The 21,702-nt window shown below is 42.6% G+C and overlaps 1 protein-coding gene across 2 annotated transcripts in view; it reads right to left on the bottom strand.

Moving 5' to 3' along the window:
• Positions 1–13,013: 13,013 nt before the first annotated feature.
• CENPC (centromere protein C) overlaps positions 13,014–21,702 on the bottom strand; it is a 33,563-nt gene continuing 24,874 nt past the window's right edge. For both annotated transcript variants that reach the window (XR_008206852.1, XM_052683218.1), the window contains one exon: positions 13,014–16,033. Coding sequence is in view for 1 of the 2 variants with exons in the window: in XM_052683218.1 (XP_052539178.1) it covers positions 15,991–16,033 (43 nt within the window). In the remaining variant the exon portion in view is untranslated. The remainder of the gene's footprint in view (positions 16,034–21,702) is intronic.

Here is a 21,702-nt window from a genome sequence, read left to right as displayed (position 1 = left end):
AGCAAGGCTGCTGGATACCAAACCCTTCCAAGACCAAAGCTGCTGGATTTAGAGGCTGGCTCCAGCCCCTCTGAAATTAGTGCTAACAAGCTGACATGAACTGGGTGGAGTTCTTTAGCAAGCTACTTCTGTTTTGGATACTATTTTCCAACATTGAAATTGTAGCAGATCAGGCTAAAGAATCAGGCAAAAATGATATTGGCTCTGTTTGTAATTTAACATTTCTTATGGTTTACTGTGATTAGAAATGCATTTAACCTGCCAACACTGCTGGGGAACACAGCATTATAGCAGGAAGCACTAGTTGTTTTAAAACTTCTTAACTTAAAAACATTGCAAAAGAAAACAAACAACACCCACCAGAAATGAAGGAAATGGAATCTGAATTTTGTGGCAAACAAACAAACAAACAAACAAACAACAGCCAAACCCACAATAAACACAGGTTAACATTTTGAGCCCTGGCATTAGAAAATACAAGGTTGTAGTTGCCATGGTGACTACAAATCAATTACTTTACACACAGCTGTTACAATATTAAAGTAAACACGTCCACAATAAAAACTACTCTATGGCCTCTTGGGAACTAAGTTAAAATTGTTGTGGAGCCCAGAACACAGTGGTAATGTAAATGCATTATTACATGACTCTTTTATTATTATTTTCTGCTTTGCATTTCAATCTGTTTAAGCCCCTCAGCGCTGTAGCACAGTGGGACAGGGCGAGGAGATCTCCTCCCTAAAACCTGTCCTGTTTGGCCTTGCACAAGTCTGAATAATGACAGGAGACCTGGGCAATGGCAACTTGGATGAGAAGTGTCAGATGTACGAGAAGACTGATTTTTCAGCAGGTCATGCAACTCTCTACACTGCCTTCAAAACCTCGGTATCCGTGTGAGAATGATGAGCACCTGCAAAAAGTCGGCATGGCCCCTCCTGCAGTATGCCTTTAGGAAATGCCATTTACACGAGCCCCAGAACCACTGGGGTATCTAGTAAAGCTAATATTTTCCTTTGGGTCCTAACAGCTTTTACAAGCTGATTTCCACTCATGCTAAAAGAAGAGTACCACTATAGTTGCATTGCTATTAGAACTCTAGCCCCTTTTTCTCTTAATAAGCATCCTGTGGGGGACAGCAGTGTAACAACAATCTAAATTTTTGAGCTAAATTCACCCAGCTGGATACATTCACACAGGATACATAGGGCTTGTTGGGGCAGGGAGGTAAGCTTAGCTCCATCCACGCAACCTAACTACACGTGACAATATTCAGAGAGTCTGAGAGTTTATTGATTTGTTTTATCATCACATTGTACATCCTCAAGAGCTGAAGAAGTGCCTGATTTGAATGATTGGCTTGATTTTTTTCCCCAGTTAATTTTAACAAGTGCTATCAACCATTAACACGTATGCAGTCCACATTTCGGCTTTCAGTCTTCGGCTCTGATGGAGGCAGATGGCAAAGCAAAGGGGACAGTGCCTGAGAATCCACCTCATCTCCTTCTTTCTTAGTTTTTAAATTGTTTCATTTTCTATTTATTTATTTTTTCCTACCTGATGGCGAGCAAGAGTCCCATTTGCTTCTACCTTCACCCATTTTGCATTACCTTGTGTCTGCACAAGTATAAATCAGAATGAGCATCAGCTCCCATTTTAGTTCTAAGAGCTTATCCAGTAAGCTAGCGCTATTCTCCTCATGCAGTTTGGCTGTTCCTCATTTTCCAAACACCAGGCAACATGCTGAGTTTGAAACTAGCACCTAAAATTGATAGGCAAATATACTGGGGTGGGGGAAAGCACATGTTGTTCACCACTAAATGGTTACTACAAAGCTCCTGGTAGAAACTTATGTTCCCTCAGTCCTCTCCAGCAAAATGCTCACCTGTTTTCCAGCAGAATGTAATTATAATGGAAACACCTGGTTTCACTCAAGACAAACAAGCAAAAAAGTTTCACTGAAAAATTCACAGCTGGTTTTAGTGTTAAAATAAATAGGTTACCCTTTTTTCACTGCAGATTCACAATTTGTTTGCTTTTCCAAGCACGACTGTTTCCCCACCTATTTTCCCTTGTGTTCTCTCACATTCGTGTTTATCAGTTACACACAGAAATAAAACTGTTTTATGGTGAATACTCTCATTAATGTGCTTTAAACGCTGTTAACTTTAAAATGATCCACTCCAAAGCCCTAAAGGCATTTTTGAGATTAAAATTACCATTCCCCTTTCAGCACAATGTGAAAGCACCAGGTAGAAGGCAGAGATAGGGGAAAGCCATTTCCAAAGCTGAAAGGGATTCAGGAGATTTAGCTACAGCCTACCCAGCTTAAAATAAAGTTACAGCCCCGTCCTTTCCAGTAGCTCATGTCTCTGACAGCAAAAGTCATTAAAGCCATACGGAGAAACATCACTACTTGTTCTGAATTGCTGAAACTTGAAGACTGAGAAAATGATGCCAGCTAATGCGTCCCTCCAGGGCCGAGCCCTTTAGTGGATTTTTTTCTCCATTTGTGCAGGGAATACTGCTAAGGGAAGTGGTGCAGCAGGAGATGTCTCTGGGCACTATGTGCTCAACCTGATGACACTGGCAAAACTGAGACCTTGCCCTAGCTCTGCAGATTTGGGTAGTTTTCTAAAGGAGTTAAATGATGCTATCAATCCAGTTACCACAGTGATCTCCTACCTTATTCACCCACCTTGAGTTTTAAATCTACTACACACGCACATGCCCAAACTGCCTTTGCTTTCAAATTCAGCTTCACTCTTACTAAAAAAAGGAAAAGGCAAATTACTCATTTAGATGTCAGACCACACTAGGTGACTTCTACTCTCAGGCCAGTTGCATAAAAGCCTTCCTTCTCTTTTGATTGGCAGATATATATATTTTTTTTCTTAGATCGGATATAAGGAAAAGGCTTTTTACAGTAAGTGTGTGAAGCCAAGAGAGGTGGTGGATGCACCATCACTGGAGGCACTGAAGATCTGGTTTGACAGGGCTCTGAACACCTGAGGTAGCTGTATGTGTCCCTGTTCCTTGCAAAGAAGTTGGAACAGATAGCCTTTAAAGGTCCCTTCAAATTGAAATGATTCTGTGACAAGGAAGTCAGCTTGTGGGCCTATCTGCAAGCTGGGGAGCATTCCAGACTAACAGTGACTCACCTGCTCTTCTCTACAGTGCCAATGACACTACATTTTTTGGGACTCCCTGGGTAGTGGCTTCTGATTCTATCCCTGAGCCCATGCAGGTGGGATGAAGAATCATCCTTGGGACCTGAATCAAAGCTGTCCGTTCCAATGGCTTTGCCCTGCTCTGGGTCTGCAGTGCCCGACACGCATCTTCAGAGCAATAACGAAGCTGTCAGCTGCAACCAGCCTTTGTGGATTACCCCTATACATTTTGTTCCTGTAAAGCCTCTATTAAGGATGCCATTCTGCAATACATATTTAAGTCAGTATCTCAGCACCACGGTTGCCTGCGTGAAAGAAACCGAGAAACTATTACTGTGAAATTGCCTGCAGCTCTTGAGCACAGGAGGTAGCAACTGGCTAATAGTTTCTTAGACAGCCCTGGCAGACGTGTCAGGTTGCTTCGCAACTGTGCAGCTCATGGGAGAACAACGCACACAAAGCTCCCCCTTCATAATGTCCCCAGCAGTAATTAATCCATAGCATCATTTCTATAGTGTCAGCAGCACCATATGGACTAAGCACTATTTTGCAGGACTAACCAGAGAGGAGGAAGGTTGCAATTACGTCCCTGATTATTCTCCAGGGAGGCTATGAGTCATTTTATTGAAGACAGAAGAGTCTGAAAGGAGTGGATTTGCCACAAATGTGGCCAAGAAGGATAACCAGCCAAAGACAAAACAGCTGGATAAGCCTACCTCATATCTACAGCAATGCCGCAGGCTGGGAGCAGAGGGGCAGGAAAGCCACATAGGAAAAGGATCCGGGAGTTTTAGTCAACATCTGGCTGAACATGAGCCAGCAGTGTGCCCAGGTGGCCAAGAAGGCCAATGGCATCCTGGCCTGTACCAGAAATTGTGCAGCCAGCAGGAGGTGATCGTTCTTTACTCAATGCTGGTAAGGCTGCACCCTGAGTACTGCGTTTTGGGCCCCTCACTACGAAAAGGATACTGAGGCCCTTGAGTGTGTCCAGAGAAGGGCAATGAAGCTGTCAAGGGTGTGGAGCACAAGTCTTATTGAGAGTGGCTGAGGGAACCAGAATTGTTCCCTCAGCCTGAGAGGAGACTCAGGGGAGACCTTGTAGCTCTCTGCAACCAAGAGGATGCTATGGTGAGAGGGAGTCAGCCTCTTCTCCCAAATAACAGTGATAGGACAAGAGGGATTGGCCTCGCATTGCACCGGAAGAGGTTCAGGTTGGGATTAGGAAAATCTTCTCACAAAAAGTGGTAAAGCAGTTGCACAGGCTGCCCAGGCAGGTGGTGGATTCACCGTCCCTGAAAGTGTCCAAGAAGAGATGTGGCACAGAGTTGTGCGTGGTTAGTAGGCATGGGTTAGTGCTTGGACTAGATGATCTTAGAGGTCCTTTCCAACCTTAATGATGCCATCTTCTATACTACTACTGTCTTACGTGATACTGTTTGTCAACTTGTGTACAAGAGGAATCCACAAAGAGCCACTCCAAAGCAACATATTTCATTCACATCTACTTGGTACAGATCTCAGCAAGTTGTGCACCATACAGAATGCATTGAGTGAGAATTTAAGAAAAATGCAAGAAACATATTTCTTCAATACCAACATAGAAGCTTCCTCTTCCCAAGGCTTATCAGGATCTCCGGGGAATTGGCTGAGTACCAACCTCCCCATAGATATTTAAGTCAGCAGCAGGTATGGACATTTACATGTCTAAAATTGGGCACAAAACTCCTTTAAATGTCTTTGAAAGCCCTACTCTTGAGCAACAGAAACATTTTTTTAATGCAGAACTGCCTCACTAGCCCTTTATTAAAACAATTTTGTTGGCAATGTTATTATTTACAGATTATCTACTTAATTTATATGTCTATATTATATGTATAATCAGATTACGTATAAGCTGATTTATTCAAGGAGACATTTGAGAATGATTAAACATTGCATTTTGCCATTGGCATCAGCAGTGCAATAGCAAGACTCACTCCAGTGCCCTGAAGGAGAGATGGGGTCACCCCCATGCTCCCCGTAGATTCCCCAAACTGCCCCACTGGCAGAGATGTGTTGCTTGGAACCACCTTCAAGCAAACAATTAAAATATAAGAATGAGAATTTCTTCCTTCCCTCCCTTGGCCCTGCAAGTGTGAAGTTTACCAGGAACACTACGTAATCCATTCAATGTAGGGAAAAAGAGTTTATACTTAAAAATAACAACAACTGCTTGTATTTGACTATGCCTTATAAAGACAGTTGAAATAAAGCAGTTACGATCTTTGTGACAGTCACTACTGCTAATGCCTATCATAAAAACCCAGTAAAGAGGCAGATAAGTTGATTTATCATGCATAGCTGCTCCCATATATCTACTTTCTAATAAAAATCTGTGGAATTATTGCTTGCACTGAGCTTTGTGCACCCATATTTGTATTGCTAACCTCTCCTGGAAGATTTCAAAGCTTTATTTATGAGAGGCTTTTATCTACCCCTAGGAAAAGCATTTCAATGGGAGCATGCCAGCCCCTGAGACTTGAACCCGTTAAAGTACAGATTTATACAACACAGATTCCCTAGTGGAGAAACACGCTCTTTATCTAAGCTCTTGATTACCGCATGGCTCCAATTCATGCCTGCTGTCACAAAGGGTGCTGGTGATCTGAGGACTTTTGTACGAGTCCCAGGTGAGTCCTTGAGCACTGTCTCTTTGGGCAGGATCACATTTACCACTGGAGATCAACCCTTCCTTCCAAAGCACTTAAGATTTGTTTCACAGATATCTTGTTTATTTCTGCCGCAGAACATTGCTTTCATACCTTCTTTTCAATCTTGTCATATAAGGATTTTTTTTTTTTTTTTTTTTTTTTTTTTTTAAGTTAAAGAATTTTTCAAGCTTATATTACACAGACACAGCATGTGCTGAGAGAAGTGATGGGAGTTTGGTGACTGAGAGCCATACTATCTCACCTGAACTCCTCAGGATGTTATGCTTTCCTATCTTTTCTCCACCATTCTACCAGGGCTGAGTACCAAAGAAACACTGTAAGTGCCATGTGGCTTCAGAGCTACACGGTTCTGGGATGAAAAAGGCTGATGCTTTGGAGAAAAACACCAGCATTTCCCATGTGATGCCTACTTGAGGACAAAGGTAGATGCAGCAAGATGCAAAATCCTTTTCCAGCACCAGTTTGGAGCTGCATGTCCTGTTGTGCACTTCCAGCCCCTGAACACGTGCCAAGAGCACCTCACCTCAGTTATGTCTGTGTTTAGCTGGTGTGTCCTCATGCCTCTGACTCTGACATGGGAGGGATCAGCATCAAGCATGCAACTAAAATGGCTTTTAGGGAACAAATACCCAAATCCAAACTCTCGAGAAATTTTTCTACATGGGTATTCTTTTTCAGGTTTGGGACACCATGTCCTGTGTGTGTTTTTGCAAAATCCCAGCAAGCAATTGTGCAACACTTGCTTCTCTGTGCACAGCACTGAAAGGGAGATGGGAAGGGCAATGTGCTCAATGCATGGCATTATTTATGGGGAGGATTCGTAAGGCACTCAGCACTCTTTGTTCTAAATAGCAGGAATTCTTCTTTTGAATCACCTTCCAAAAATTAACTGCCACTCCACTTCCTTTCTCAAAATTAAACTTCATTCCCCTTGTAGATGCTCCATTACACTAAAAAAGCAGAGATCACCATTAGTTAAGAATAAAACACAGCTCTATCTGACAAGAAAGTAAATACTATTGGCTAATTAATCAGACATCCTGCACAGGTGGATTCTGAAACACATCAGCAAGGATAGCCCATAGGAGAACAGTGCCCAGTGTTCACATTACATACCACTCCCCAAAAGGAGAGAAGCACTAAGGCAGCAATGTCAGCCCACCTCCACTATCATCATTTCAGTTTGCCTTAGTATATTACCAGTGTTGTAAGGGACTTCAATAGAAATGTTTGCATGTGCTCAGAATCATGACCAGAGAATTATTTCCATCTTCAACTAACTCCTTCATTAAAAATGTTCAAAATAAACTCTTCCTCTAAAATCACACAAATACAGTATCTGCCCATGGAGGATTTATGGCTTCAAAATAGGCCTCATTTGACCAGGCCAGGTCTCACTCTGAACTCTGTAGTAAGGCACATCTGTGCATACTCGCTGGCAGCGACACTGGGCAAGGACCCCCACTCAATAGAAGTCTCACCATTTTTCACAGCTCTCCAGCCTAACGTAATGCTTTGGTGAGAAAGTGCAATGAGGTGAACTGTGTGAACGTGCCCTGGCCATTCGCACAGAAAATGATGGATCTGTAATCAACCTCACACAAAATGTACTCCAAATTAAAATTTGGGGGGTTTCAGAAAGACTTGCTAAGTCATTAACCCTATCTACACAATGTCCTGGCATACAGTCATGGAATCACAGAACCACAGAATGGCTTGGGTTGGAAGGTATCTTAAAGCCCACCAAGCCCCATAGGATGCTGGCATGGGCAGGTTGCTCCATCAGATCGGGCTGCCCAGGGCCCCCAACCAATCTTACCCTGGGCACCTCCAGGGATGGGGAAACGCTGAACTCAACACACATCTCACTATGCACTTCAGTGAGATCCTGAATCTTGCTACCATCATTTTGACCACGCTTCGCTGCTAGCAGTCTTGAAGAATGATTTACTTATAGTTGGGTGAATGACTTCTCAATTCTCACCCTGATAAAAATTATCACAAAAAGTCCTAAAATAACTTTATTCCATTCAGCTCTCCAACCCAAAATGAAAAACGGTTTAAATTCAGTTTGTGTGTTTCTCAAAAAATAAATAAATAAATAAATAAAATAAAATAAAAATCCACTTTATATGGAAAAAAGTACTGGAAAGAACTACCAACAATTTCTCCCAGACAAATTTTCATTTTTGATCATATCTATTTTTGATGCACTCAAGGATGAAACATATCAAGCCTAGGAAATAAGCATGCGTTTGAGTTATTTCCAAGAATAATCAAGATTTACAATGACCTTTTATTCTATGCAAGAAGTGTGATGGGTACAGAAAAAAATCCTGAAAAGCAAGGAGATTTGCATCTGGCAGCAGCAAAGGGGGCACTGAAATATGCTCACTTTGCACAGAGGGCTACAGTGCCACATTATCACAGACAAACGAAGGGCTTGTATTAAAAATGCATAATTTAATCAAGAGGAAAAACTGCTAATCAGATGGAACTATGCAGACTTGATATTGATTTTTTAATATTAGTGTTATTAAATTCTGCTGTAATTTCTTACTGAATCATCCAAATGTAAATTAATATAAGGAGAAACATTTAACAAAGTTACAGGACCAGATCAAACATTCCTGCTCATTTGCGAGCATCCCACTGACTTGCACTACCAGGATGGCATGAAAGGCTCAGCACAGAACACTACAGATGCCAGCTGAGTGGGTTTCCCCTGGGCAGAGCAGCTCGCAATGAGCCCTGATGCAATGGTTCGCAGAAGAGTGGCAGCCGAGGGCCCAATGCAGAGCCATAACCAGAGCACAGCCACAGGGCTGCCAGCTCTGCTCCAACACCTCACCACCAAGACCATAGATATTCTCTCCAGACCTAATCAACTTCCAGAATTAATGCCTGCCCTGAGAAAACAGGTGGGCAAAGCAGCTGTGCAGGAAGGGACTGTCACTTGCCAAGTGAAACAGCCCCCTGGGGTTAAAGCGAGAAGACCCCAAGTCCCTTCGCTCATTTGAGCCTTTCCGATGCGGCAAACCTCCACAGAGAGATGTGCTCGTCCTGAAACTCTGCCAAGGAACTTGGAGCTCACATTTCAGGCCACAAGCCTGCTTCAGCCTGCTCAAATTACAGCAAGAAAGTCACTCTGCAACACCCTTCTTCCAGAAAACTGAGAATTATAAACTGTGACTTGAGTTGTAACAGCACTTCAAGCCCTGGCCCCACTGTTTCAAGCATCATAGAAACACCAGAAAAATTACACACAGGCACTTTCCCTTTGTCAATTAGAACATAATCACTGTAGAGCAGATATTATTTCATTTTGCTTCTACAGCATCTTGTACCAAAAGGTCCTCATCTTTCAGACAAATCTGAACGCACACATATACATTTAATGGGAACATTTAATGTTAAAAATTGGCTCCTGATGACACTTCATTTGATTTCCACATACAAAAGAAAAAGATGTACAGCAGGAAAGCGAGAGAAATTAAACAGCATATGTGACCAGCAATAGACAAAATTGCTCATTTTGCAAAAATAGCTATATACTCCTCAATTAAAAGCTGATGTCAGTCACACTTCTTACTTCTTCATTTTCTGCTATTTACCACAGGAGTGTTTTTGATGCTGCTCACATGAGGAGATAAATAAAGCTGAGCCAGATTTTCTCTGCTTCATTTTTCTCACTGTTTTTACCAGCTGGTACCATTCTCTGATAGCAGGTCCTTCATGAGTGTAACACCATCACACTGCACACACACAGTTACTGGTAACAGCAGATAATGGCCAGGAAGCTGCTGCTGCTGCTTGAGACTCCCTGCTATGCTACACCAGTGTTAGTGAAGAGTAAACAATAATAACGTATCCACTTTTCTCAGCTTATGGTAAGGTATTCAACATTCACTGCAGCCACTGGCAGCACAGGGTGGGTTTGCAGAGGCATTTACCTGGCAAATGCTGCAATACTGCAAACTCCATATTCTTGAAGAACAAGTATGAGGTATGCGCCTCGCAGCACCCATCCTGCTGTGTGCCAGGGTTTGTGGGTGCTCTGGCTAAAAGCAGTGTGTTAAGCCAAGCCACCACACGTGCCCTGCAGTTCACACTCGGATTAAAGTTGGCAGGGTAATGTTCTTTTGAGCTGCAATCCTACCGTGGCAGCATATACTGAATGAAAGGAAAAAAAAGGGGAGAAGTCTAGCTACAAAGGCAAACTCACCAGAATTTTCAGAGCAATTTCACAGGTTTAGGAGATGCAACCAAATCACAGTACTATGACCAGGCCCAGGAGCAAGGCAACAGGGGTTACACATACATGAGACCCTTGCTAAGCAGCAACCAAATCCTAAACATTTCAGTATCAAGAATCACAGAATCACCAAAGTTGGAAAAGATCTCCAAGATCATCCAGTTTAGCTGTCCACCTACCACTAATATTTCCCCACTAAGCCATGTTCCCCAGTACAACCTAAATGTTTCTTGAACACCTCCAGGGACAGTGATTCCACCACCTCCTTGGGCAGCCCATGTCAGCGTCTTAGGTTGGAAGGAACAATAAGGATTACCTAGTTCCAAAACCCCTGCTGCGGCAGGGTTGTCACCCACTAAATCAGGCTACCTGAGGCCTTTCAACCTGGCTTCTTTGGGCAAATAAGTGCTTTTGTCAGACTGTAAACATTTCTGATGTTAGGCAGTTATTCCATTTAGAAAACATGGGATAGCTCCCGGGCCAACAAGAGCTGCCCCAGACCGCTTCTTGTCTGCATCAGAGCTGGCACAACTTTCTTTGTATCTGAAGACTTCTGGCTGCCCTGAAACCTCCTAACAGCAGAGTTGTTCTGTTACCAGGGACTGAGAGAAGACCCAAGGAGCCAGGAGGCTACAGCACACAGATTGACTGATTTCAAAGCACGGATGGGCCCCTGCCCTTCAGCTGCAATGGGATGCTGCTGGTTTGGATGCAGCTTGTCTGGGATGACTCCCAGAAAAATGGAGTAGCTAAAGCCATTACATTTCCTGCAACTCTTAAAAGACCAAAGCACTGACATTGGCATTCTGTTTCCAGAGCCTTTTTCATGACCAACTTATCCTGTGGAGGCTGTTCCAGGGTTAACTGTGAACTGAAAAGGTGAAGGAGAACACCAATCAAGAGGACAACTCTTAACTCCATGAAGGTTTTGGGAACAAAAAACTGGAAGGAAGAATTAGCAATTGAATTCCTCTTTATTAGAGGGCAAACCATTTTTGAAAGAAGAAATTATTAAGATAAATATAAAAGCTGAGCAACAGGTCTGGAAGGGAAAAAAATGATGGAGTTTCCTGCTAAAAGCATTGCAGCTGTCTTGTCTTACACTTTATTGGCCTCTAGTGGAAAACAGAAGCTATGTCCTGAGATCACAGAACTTCATTTACAGAGCACAGGGGGAAAAAATACCACTCCCCACACAGAGTTCATATTTATGCTTGATTAAGGAAGCAATGCAAGCAACAAGAAGGGATGACTTAGCTACATACACAAGATTGATATTGCTAATATTCAGGAAGGATGCTGAGTTAAATGTTAGTTCTTTTCTATATATGTGACTGTTTCCATTTAGGTATACCTTTTAACTGTCTGCCATAATACATTCAAATACAATCTCACTTGCAGAGGCACTACCTTTTGCAGTATTTGTTCTGGAGCCATTGAATGTGCTCCACTGAAACACAACCCTTTTAGCACTCTGAGCACAGCAGCTTGGCTATAATGTAGTCCAAAATGAGGAGTTTAGTCGCTATCATTGGCAAACACAGGCTCACAATATATGCCTGTATGAAAGACAGCAACTGTGATAAGCAGCGCTGCCTAGGTGTAAATTTAGTGACTAAAATCCCTTTGCTCCAGTTTCTATGGATATAAACAAGACGACAAGTCTCCTCAATCCATTCAAAACACAAATAATAATCAAAAGAAAGCACTAAGCACGATCACAGGAACAAACCTCTGAACAAGCAAGTCAGTGGAAAGCAGAAGGCTCAGTACAAAGACCTGAATAATGTAAAAGAGCAAATAATCTGTTGGACTGAGCAGAGAGCTTCCAAAACCAGAACCAGCTATAAAGCCAACACTGCCCCCAGCAGAACTGCACAAACAAAAAATGAATAGATACCTCCTGCATGGGAAAGGAAGGCAGGTTGCTGGTACATGCTGGCCTCCTTTGGTAGAGTACAAACCTGTGTGCATGCTGCCAACAGCTTGGCGCGGTGCTTCCCTCTGGTGCCTGTCTGTCTTCCGGAGCCCAGTGCAGTGCAGTGAGGTGTGCTCCCAGAACAGGATCTGTCACTGGCTACTGAACAAATCCAAAGAAACATCTGACTTGTTTATTCTGGTCAAATCATTTGCATTCCCCATTTGCCTTCAAAGAGAGAAGGGAACGGATACCAACCACTATCCTGCTAATATTTTTGCCAGTTCCACCACTCACCTTGTATGAATGTGAGGGAGAAACTGAAATGTAACCAGCAGCAGGGAAAGTCAAAGCAGTACCAGGCTGCATCTTGCTCAAGTTCCGTCAACTCTGTACTGAGGACCCAAGTGCCTTTTCTCCCCAGATTTAGTAGAGAGCAACCTAAAGCAGCCTAAATGTTACGCTGCAAGTTTAAAATAGTCAAACACCGGACTTCAAGCCTCTGAATCCTCAGAGCTGTATGAACTCTCTATAAATTATGTTTTGTTTCTTTTATGAGGGGGAAAAAGTCAGAATAAATGCATTTAATCTGAGCTATAAAGAAAGAGTTGCTCTCCACCTGCTACACAGAATGGGATCTCAGAGCACCACAAAACAGGTACGCTGTCAGCAGGACCAGTGGGTGATAGAGCTTCACGAGGATGAGGTAGCACCAGAAGCAAAGTTACTGCAGCATAGGAAAGGTTTTTCCCTGGTGTCCAGAGAGGCAGGTAGACAGCTTTCCATACCTTGTCCTTTGACTTTCTTTGCACAATGTAACTCAACCTGCAGTTAATTTCTTAGGCTGCAAATCATTTGGCCCTGGTCTGATGTATATCTTGAAGCATATGTGTGTGGATAATATCCAACTTGGAACAGAAAAGGGGAAAAAAAAAAAAGAAAAAAGCACAAGCCTTAACAGATGAGTTTAAACTGCTTATCTGCAGAGGAGAAAGTTTTATTTTAGTAACAGCAGAATAACATGAGAAAGCAGTTAGTTCTACACCAGCAGACCACATACCAGCATAACCAATTTGCTTCCCACAGGAGAGAAGGATCTTTGTACCTGCAAGTACTGAAAAGCACCAAAAGACTAACATGACAAAACCAATCCTGAGCTGCCAAAAGCATGCAATAAGTGTGACTTATAATAACCTCTTCTGCCACCACCAGACAATGCAGAACTTCTGAGGCAACTCTGGAGCTCTGGATATAAGCATTTGCTTTTATATCCACCACATCTCAAGGCACAAATGTTCAGAATTAGATAATAACAGGGCAACAGTTCTATAGCTTGTGGTGCATTTGGTGCCAATAAGTTATATACTGTACCTGGAACTGAGCTACAGTGTAACCACTCTAGACCACTGCATAACCTGTCTCCTTCCTCTGTGTGGCAGCACAAACCAGCAGATTGGGATAATTTTGGACACTGGTACCGCCACTGTGACCCTGAGCTCTTCTGCAATCTCAGGTCACTTCTGCTGTGACAGGGGACTCTAAGTTCTGGATATTCCCAAATTCCTAATATTCTCACGTCTAGCATTTACCTGCCACACGTGCTGCAGCCTGGGAGATGAAAAGGGTTTAGCGTACACAATTGAGGCAGTTGGTCACTCCTCTGTCTGAGGCACAAACTGGTCTTAGTATTTAGCAGCAGCAAAACTGTTACCTTAGACCGGTACACTGTTGCTTAAGAAGATGCGTTACTGCTTGAAGAACGATTTCCCTTTATGTCCATAAATGCATTCCAAGTAGCTTGTACTTTGGTTTCCATGCACTAAGATAAAAAGTTGAATTTTACTACATGCAGAAGAAATATACCCTTCACCTTCTTTCTTGCCCTACAAATTGTCCACTTTACCTGTTAATCGCACCTTAAAACTTACGAAACATTTTGGACCTTCCGCTGACATGGATCTCATTTCTGGTCACTGGAAAAACTGAAAAGACACCCCACAATCCTTCCCTCCCCCAAAAAGATAATCAGTACAGAGATACAAGACAAAGACTTGTTGCTACCTAAAAATTAAAGCTGAGTCAATTTACAGATTTCACTAGAACTTCTACATAGTTATGATTGAGTCTAACAGGTACAGGAAGGACATGTTCTGATTGATTCATCAAGTTTAAGGTAAGTCAAAGAAAAAGGTGCATTACTTCCCGCTTAGCAAAATGCAGTATGTTATATACGTGGTTACTGCTTTGTTTCTGTCCGATGCATTGATTTGACCCAATTAAAAGAAACCCAATGTTATGGATTGTTCCAGATGAAGGCATCTCCGCTCCTACTTACAACACTGTGGAAAAGAAAAGCAGTAATGATTCCTCGTGTTAGACCACAAGCACAGGAGAGCATGACCCTGACTGAATATCCGAGGGAAGAGTCCTGAGATTCATTTCCTGCTCAAGGGACTCAACAAAGCAAACTAATCAGCAGCTCCAAAGAACAAAACAGCACTTGAATCAGTTTTAAGCTCTTTGTGCAAACACAGCATCCCCTTCCCACATCCCACGCTGGTGGGTACATGCACACACTTCTCAGACAGGCAAAAGCGGCAGAATACAGAATGAGTTTTATGTAGGCTGAGGTCTTAACCCAAAGCCTGATTCTCCATCGCTTTAATTGTAAATATTACCTGGAATTGAAACAGGTAATTGGCTTCAAGAACTGCAGGTACAAAGTCTGGTCTTCAACGAGGCCCTTCCTGGCAAAATGCTAACGAGCGTTGTAAGGGCATAGCTGATGGGAGTTAACAGAACATTCCAAGAGTGGAAAATTCCTCTTGCTCTTTTCTTTTTTCTTCCCATAGCATTTAAATACCTCAGTACACTATCATTTTTAGCATAGGTCACTGTTGCTCAGGAGAACATTTATTCTCACTCTCCCACCCTCAAAATTTTTTTCTATAATGTCAGAATGGTTTTAATACTGTTCCAAACTCCAAAGTTTTAAATGTCAGACAAGCCTACAACACTTAGTTTACAATAAGAACAGCAAGTTGAGCTGTGGCAAAAGTGCATTATAAACAAACAAACACAAAAACCCACACTAACTGCCAATGCCATGCACTATATACTTGAGCCCAAACTGGATTTTAAACCTTTTCCTAGAGAGACCTACTTTTGCTACTGACATTAATATTTTTGAGAAAATGTGTGAGTTGCTGTAGAATTAATAGTAGATCTATGCAGATTGAAATTCCCAAGAGATTAAAAAACAAACAAACAAACTAACTAAAAGCTGACACTCCTGGCAAATATAAAACTAGTGGACAAGTTGTCAAACATCAGATCTCAAGAGCACTAAAAGATTATGACAATGCAGGAGTTCAGTTCTGTTCATGATTTACCTCTAAACTAAAAGATCCTACAACATTATAAGCTGGAGCTCCTGTATACCTATGGCAGTAACACCAGAACCAAAGCCACAGTCAGGAACACTGTTTTTCAAAGACAATCTGGCAAATTGGTATATTTAACTTCCAAACTTCTTTTAGAAATTTGAGCAACTCCACTGAAACAGTTAACAGATTCACTGTTGATGCTCTTGTAACCACTCAATGTTATACATCATACATTATTTACAAGTCAAGCTCCTCATTTTCACGCAATTACTCACAATTTCAACCTTTCATCAACTACCAGAAAATTCACTTTTAAATGATTTAGAAAGGCAAAGAAATCAAAATGGGTTCGTATTATTTAACATTTATTGACAAGAAGGAAAAACTAATTTGTAACAAACCACATATTTACAATTTACAGAGGAGGAAAATACTCTTAAGACCAATGAAACTACACGCTCCAGTACTGGGACATATTTCTACCTGGATGGCAGTTAACAGTGTGTTCTTTAGAACTCCCTCCCATTAGATGATCTTCAGTCTGAAGGTGAACCTAGGGGGAAGAGGGCTCCGACAACACGCTTCCTGCAATTCGTCTAAAAAACAAAAAGAATAGAAATAAGCTCATCCAAATTAAGACAATCTTCAGTTACAAAACAATAGTGAAACATCTCTGTGCCAAAGTGTTAGTTACTGCCAGTAACAACTTCCTATTCTCTTCACAGCAGCAAAGATTTTAGAGCATCCACATATTCCAATGGTAAATCAATAAGAATATTAATGTCAAATAATAATTATAACTTGAAAAAAAGCACATTAGTCTAATTCAATTAAACACACTCTCTAACAAACTGGTTCCTCTGCATGAAGTTTGGAGCTGTCAAAGCTACACGTGGCTGGAACACTTTTTCCACGACCAGGATGTTTTTCACATGCACTATGGGGACGCTGTCTACTTCTACATTATGTATAAGCTTTGACTGGCAGACCCGTGAGTGTTGATTTAACAGGTGGATTTTGCTAATTGCGTGCCCCAAAATTCGAGCATCCAGCACCCATTGCTCTCAGTGTAATCTTTAACAGTTCATTCTATCATTTTCCAGAGGCTGGTGCATGATAAGGGACACGATATACCCACTCAGTACCATGCTCCTTGGCCCAGGTGTCTACAAGGCTGTTTCAGAAATGAGTCCCATTATCTGATTCAATTCTATCTGGGGTGCCATGTCACCATAAGACTTGCTTTTCAAAGCCAAAGGTCACTTGATATAGAGTTTACAATCAGACTGTAATCCAGAATACACATACTCCGAAAGTCCACAACACCAAAGGAAGCTCATGGAAATTTTTTGCTAGTTGCTTTGGATAGAGCAGTTATTTTGTTGATCATACCCATAAGGACCTGATGATATCTATTCTGCCATTTTATTCCTAAGAACTGGACCACCCTCCCATGCAGTTCCCTTGACCTTCCTTTGTTTCACGGCAAAGTTGGCGTCCAGAAGGATTTGGATTATTTTCTTCCCTTCCTCAAAAACTTCCTCTGCTACGCTGCCCCACCTGATGATATCATCAATGTACTGCAGGTGTTCAGGAGCTTCCCCCTTTTCCAAAGCTGCCTGGATCAGCCCATGGTAAATGGCAGGGCTGTTTCCTCCTCTGGAGTAGTTGATTCCAGGTGTACTGGATACTCCTCCAAGTGAAAGCTAACTGTGGCTTGCACTCTGCTGCCAGAGGAATTGAGAAAAACATGCTGGCAGTGTGAGTAATGGCATACAGCCAGCGATCCTGAAGGGCCACACACAGCTCACAGCCTCCTCAGTCCAGGTTCTTCTTCAGACACCAGAGAAATCACAACAGAAGAATTCTTGATCAGAAAAGTCAAACAGCAACAAGGTGTGAAAGGGCATATGACCCCATGTCAGCCAGATACCACCCGTAGTGAAGTGCACTGCCTCCCTGGGGCCCAGGTCAAGGATATTACTAAGAGACTCTCTGGTCTGGTTTGCCCCGCTGATCATTATCCTTTACTGACAGTTCAGGCTGGCAGAAATTAAATCACTGAAAGAAGCCTGAGGGCTATCAAAAAGGACCTCGTGGGTCTGGAGCAGTTAATGGACAGTGCAGGAGTACAGGTGGTGCTTTCAACTATCCCTTCATGCGGCAGCGAGGGATAATGAGAGGAGCAGAAGACTGAAGGTAAACACTACAAACAAATTAAGGAGTTATCCTCCAAGAAGGTAACAAGAACAGCTGCCCAGCTGAAGTGCCTCTACACCAACATCCACAGATTGGGAAACAAACTGGAGTTGGAGGCCACTGTGCTACTGGAAAACCATGATGCAGTTGCTATCACAGAAATCCGGTGGCATGATTCCCATGACCAGAGTGTGGCTGTTGACGGTTACAAGCTGTTCAGAAGGGACAGGCAAGGAAGAAGAGGAGGTGGCATCAGCCTTTGCATCAAGGGAAGAATAAAACACGAAGAGCTTGACCCTAAAAAATGGCTATAAGCAAGTCCAAAGCCTAAAAGTCAGAGTTAGAGACTGTGGCAATAAGGGGAGCCTTGTGGTTGGGGTCTACTACAGGCCACCTGATCAAGTGGAGCCTCTTGATTAAACCTTTCTCCAGCTACAGGAGGGTTCATGTGCACAGGCTCTCACCTTGTTGGGGGACTTCAACCACCCAGATATCTGCTGGAAAAGTAGCACGGTGAGCTAAAGGTGATTCAGGGGGCTCCTGGACTGTACTGAGGATAACTTCATGAGATAAGTAGCAGTCCCACCAAGGGAGAAAACAGTGCTGGACCTTTTGCACTTAATTTGAATGAACTGATAGATAACACAAGGATAGGAGGCTGCTGAGCCATACTGACCATACAATTGTGGAGTTCATGTTCTTGAGGAATATAAGACAGATAAAGAGTAAAATCAGGAAGCTTAATTTTAGGAAAGTCAAATTTCAGCTCTTCACGGAGTCAGTCAACAAAACCCCTTAGGAATCAGTCCTCGAGGACAAGGGAGCACAGCAGAGCTTTAAGAAAGCTTTCCTTTGGGCACACTAGCTCTTTATCCCCAAGTGAAGGAAGTCAGGAAAGAAAAGCAGAAGGCCAGCATGGCTGAACCAGGACCCGCTTGTCAAACTGCAGAGCAATAAGAAAATGCACAGGCAGTAGAAGCAGCGATAGGTGCCGCAGGAAGAGTATAAGGAACCTGCTAGGCTGTGTAGGGATGGGGTCAGGAAAGTCAAGGCCCAGCTGGAACCAGACTTAAGGAAAGAAGGGTAAGAAAGGCTTCAATAGGTACATCAACCAGAAAAGGAAAGCCCAAGACAGCATATCACCCCTTACTGAGCAACATAGTTAGGCTGGTAACAGAAAAGGAGAAGGCTGAGGTAACAATATTTTTGCCAGTCCTACTGAAAAAAAACCTGGTGGTACTGGTGCACTGGAAGGTGAACACAAGCCACTAGTGTGCCCTCTCAGCCCAGAGAGCCAACTGTAGCCAGGGCTGCATCAAAAGAAGCATGGCCTGCAGGTCAAGGGAGGTGATCTTGCCCCTCTCCTCTGCACTGGTGAGACCTCACCTGGAGTGCTGTACCCAGATGTGGAGTCCTCAATACATGGACCTGTTGAAGCACTTCTAGAGGAGGACCACAAAAATGATCCAAGGGATGAAACACCTCTCCTACAAAGACAGGCTGAGAGAGTGCGTGTTCAGCCTGGAGAAGGCTTTGAGGTGACCTGATAGCAGCCTTTCAATACCTAAAATAGGGCTATAAAAAAAGAAGGGGACAGATTCTTTAGCAGGGTCTGCTATAACAAGACAAGGGCAAATTGCTTCAAACTGTAAGAGGGAATAATTAGACTGGATTTCAGAAGTTTTTTAAAGTAAGGGTAGTGAAGCATTGGGACAAGTTGCCCAGAGGTGGTGGACGCCCCATCTCTGAAGACATTCAAAGTCAGGCTGGACAGGGCTCCAAGCACTGGATGTAGCTGTAGGCACCCCTGCTCATTGCAGGGGAATTGGGCTAGATGACCTTTAAAGGTCCCTTCCAACTCAAACAATTCTATGATTCCATGATATTTGTGCTCATGCAAATCTGCAACAGTGGGCACATGCTTCCATGCTAGACCTCTGTGCCAAAAGCATTCCCACAGGCAACAGGAATGAAGATGTAAGAGCAGGTGAATGCCTGCTCTAGGCTGCCAACATAAAATCAGGACATGGCGTGGTGCCTAAGCGATGGCAGAGCCACAGAAAAATTGTGCCAAGGCAAAAGATATCACCAGCATGCTGAATTAGTGCTACAAGAGGTGCAGAAAGCACACGGTGATGCTCTGTGTTATGTTTGGCCAGGTGAAATGGCATTGAAAAGGATTCTTTTAGCAATGCAGAGCCAGCCTCATGCTTGAGGGATGTGGTTCAAGGACAACCATGTGTGCCTGGAGAGGTGTCAGTTCCGCTTCTGCAGTCTGAAAAAAGGCAGATGACAATGATAAACACCTTGCCAGTAATGTCCTAAGCCAACCTTCTTGGGATTAAAACTATGAAGTCTTTAAGAGGACAGAGGCCAAAGGAAGCATTGCATCACTTCACTCAGCACGAGAACTGGGAGCGTTGCCAGGCCTTGTACAAAGCTCAAAGGAGAGGAGCCAGAGGATCACCTCTGAAATAATTCAAATACCTGGAACTGAATTAGAAAAGTAATAGTCACTGCAAACAGCACTAACCAAAAAAAAAAAAAAAAAAGAGACCTTTGAAGAGGGCACTGGAATACTCCCCCTCCCCCAAATTACTTCAGGCTGCAAAACAAAAAATGCAGGAAGAGGATATTCTAACTTGATACAGGATGTGAGAGAATTGAGATGGTGGCAAATGAATGCCTCCTTACACAGCCACTACAAGGAGCAAAAGGAGAGACACAAAGACACACCTTGAACAGATAAGGCAAGGTAACAACTGCCAGCTTGCATAGCAGGATACAGCGCATCACTCTGGTAGCATATGTGTATAGATTTCCACAAAGAAAAGGAAGTTGTGATCAACATTTTTGTAATACACATAATACTTTTTAGTATTACAGTTTCAGGAATAATTTGAGTTCAAGAAAAATCAAGAGAAAAACCTGGACACTTAAGCAAGTTCTTAAACCATGCATATGTCCAATACATTAAAAAAATGTATTTGTACTTCATCTGCACACATAGTCATATGGAAATGGCCAAGGAGAGGTGGAAGATTGGGGCATGCACCTCATTTGCAGCCCTTAGCATCTTGCCAGAAAGTTGAGCTTTGCAGCAAAACAAATGCAAGCTTAAAAAACCCTTCAGAAGAATAGCTAAATTGTTTTCAGTAAAAACAGTATTACTGTAAGCAGTAAGCCCCTCTTCCTTCTCTTTTTTCCCCCTCATTGGGAAACACAAGTATGTCATGCAATGCAGCAGCGTGGGTGTTAGATGTAAGCAACAGAAGCCATTTCATGACAAGGTAATGACTTCTGTGAACTTAAGTGCTCTTAGCAACCAAACAAAATGAAGCTGTTATAAATTCTGATGAGATAATCCACTCAAAGTAATTTGTTTGGAAAGGTTAAATAGGATGCTAAGATGGTACACTGCTGAACAAAGAGGTAAAAAAAAAAAAAAAAAATCAAACATTTAGTGCTGCTTTTTCTTCAAAACATATTGAGACTTTTTTTGCTAGCTAGAATTCTGCTCAAGTCAGGCAGCCGTGTTCAGATTCCCACACCAGCTTCTGCATTAAGTTACACTAAGAGTGCACAGTAAAGCTGAGTTGCTTAAGAAGCAAACGTGTTCTAATATGAAGAAAATCAGCCATAATAAAGTCAGAAAGCATTTGCTGGATGCAGAAAGGCCTCTGCAATTATCACTTAATTGTCCTTCATGGGCCAATACTGGGAGTCTCATACTTTCCCCTTAAGGTTGATCCCTCCTTCAGCACTTCTTCTTAACCGGCTACTTAATTAGTCTTCCTTCCTGGACTTAATTGTAAATTTGTTTTGATTAATTAGCCTCAGAGCTGACTTAGCGCTTACTGAAATACAGGAGAAGTGCTTAGTTTCTTCAGCTTATAGCCTACTGTACCCTATGGGAGCCCCTGCTTTGTCAGCATTAAAATTTCCAGTTCAGATTGTGGAAGAACTTTTTCGTAATTAGTTTCTTTCATTGTAATTACCCCCTCCATAATACAACACAAAAGCGGTGATAAAGAAAGGCCAAGATTAAATACGTTCACGTCTCTTG

Source organism: Tympanuchus pallidicinctus, unplaced genomic scaffold, assembly GCF_026119805.1.
Source record: "Tympanuchus pallidicinctus isolate F22 unplaced genomic scaffold, pur_lepc_1.0 scaffold2, whole genome shotgun sequence".
In the NCBI taxonomy this organism is placed as follows: Eukaryota; Metazoa; Chordata; class Aves; order Galliformes; family Phasianidae; genus Tympanuchus; species Tympanuchus pallidicinctus.
The sequence above is the reverse complement of the archived record's forward strand: the minus strand, read 5'-3'. Positions and strand labels throughout refer to the sequence as shown.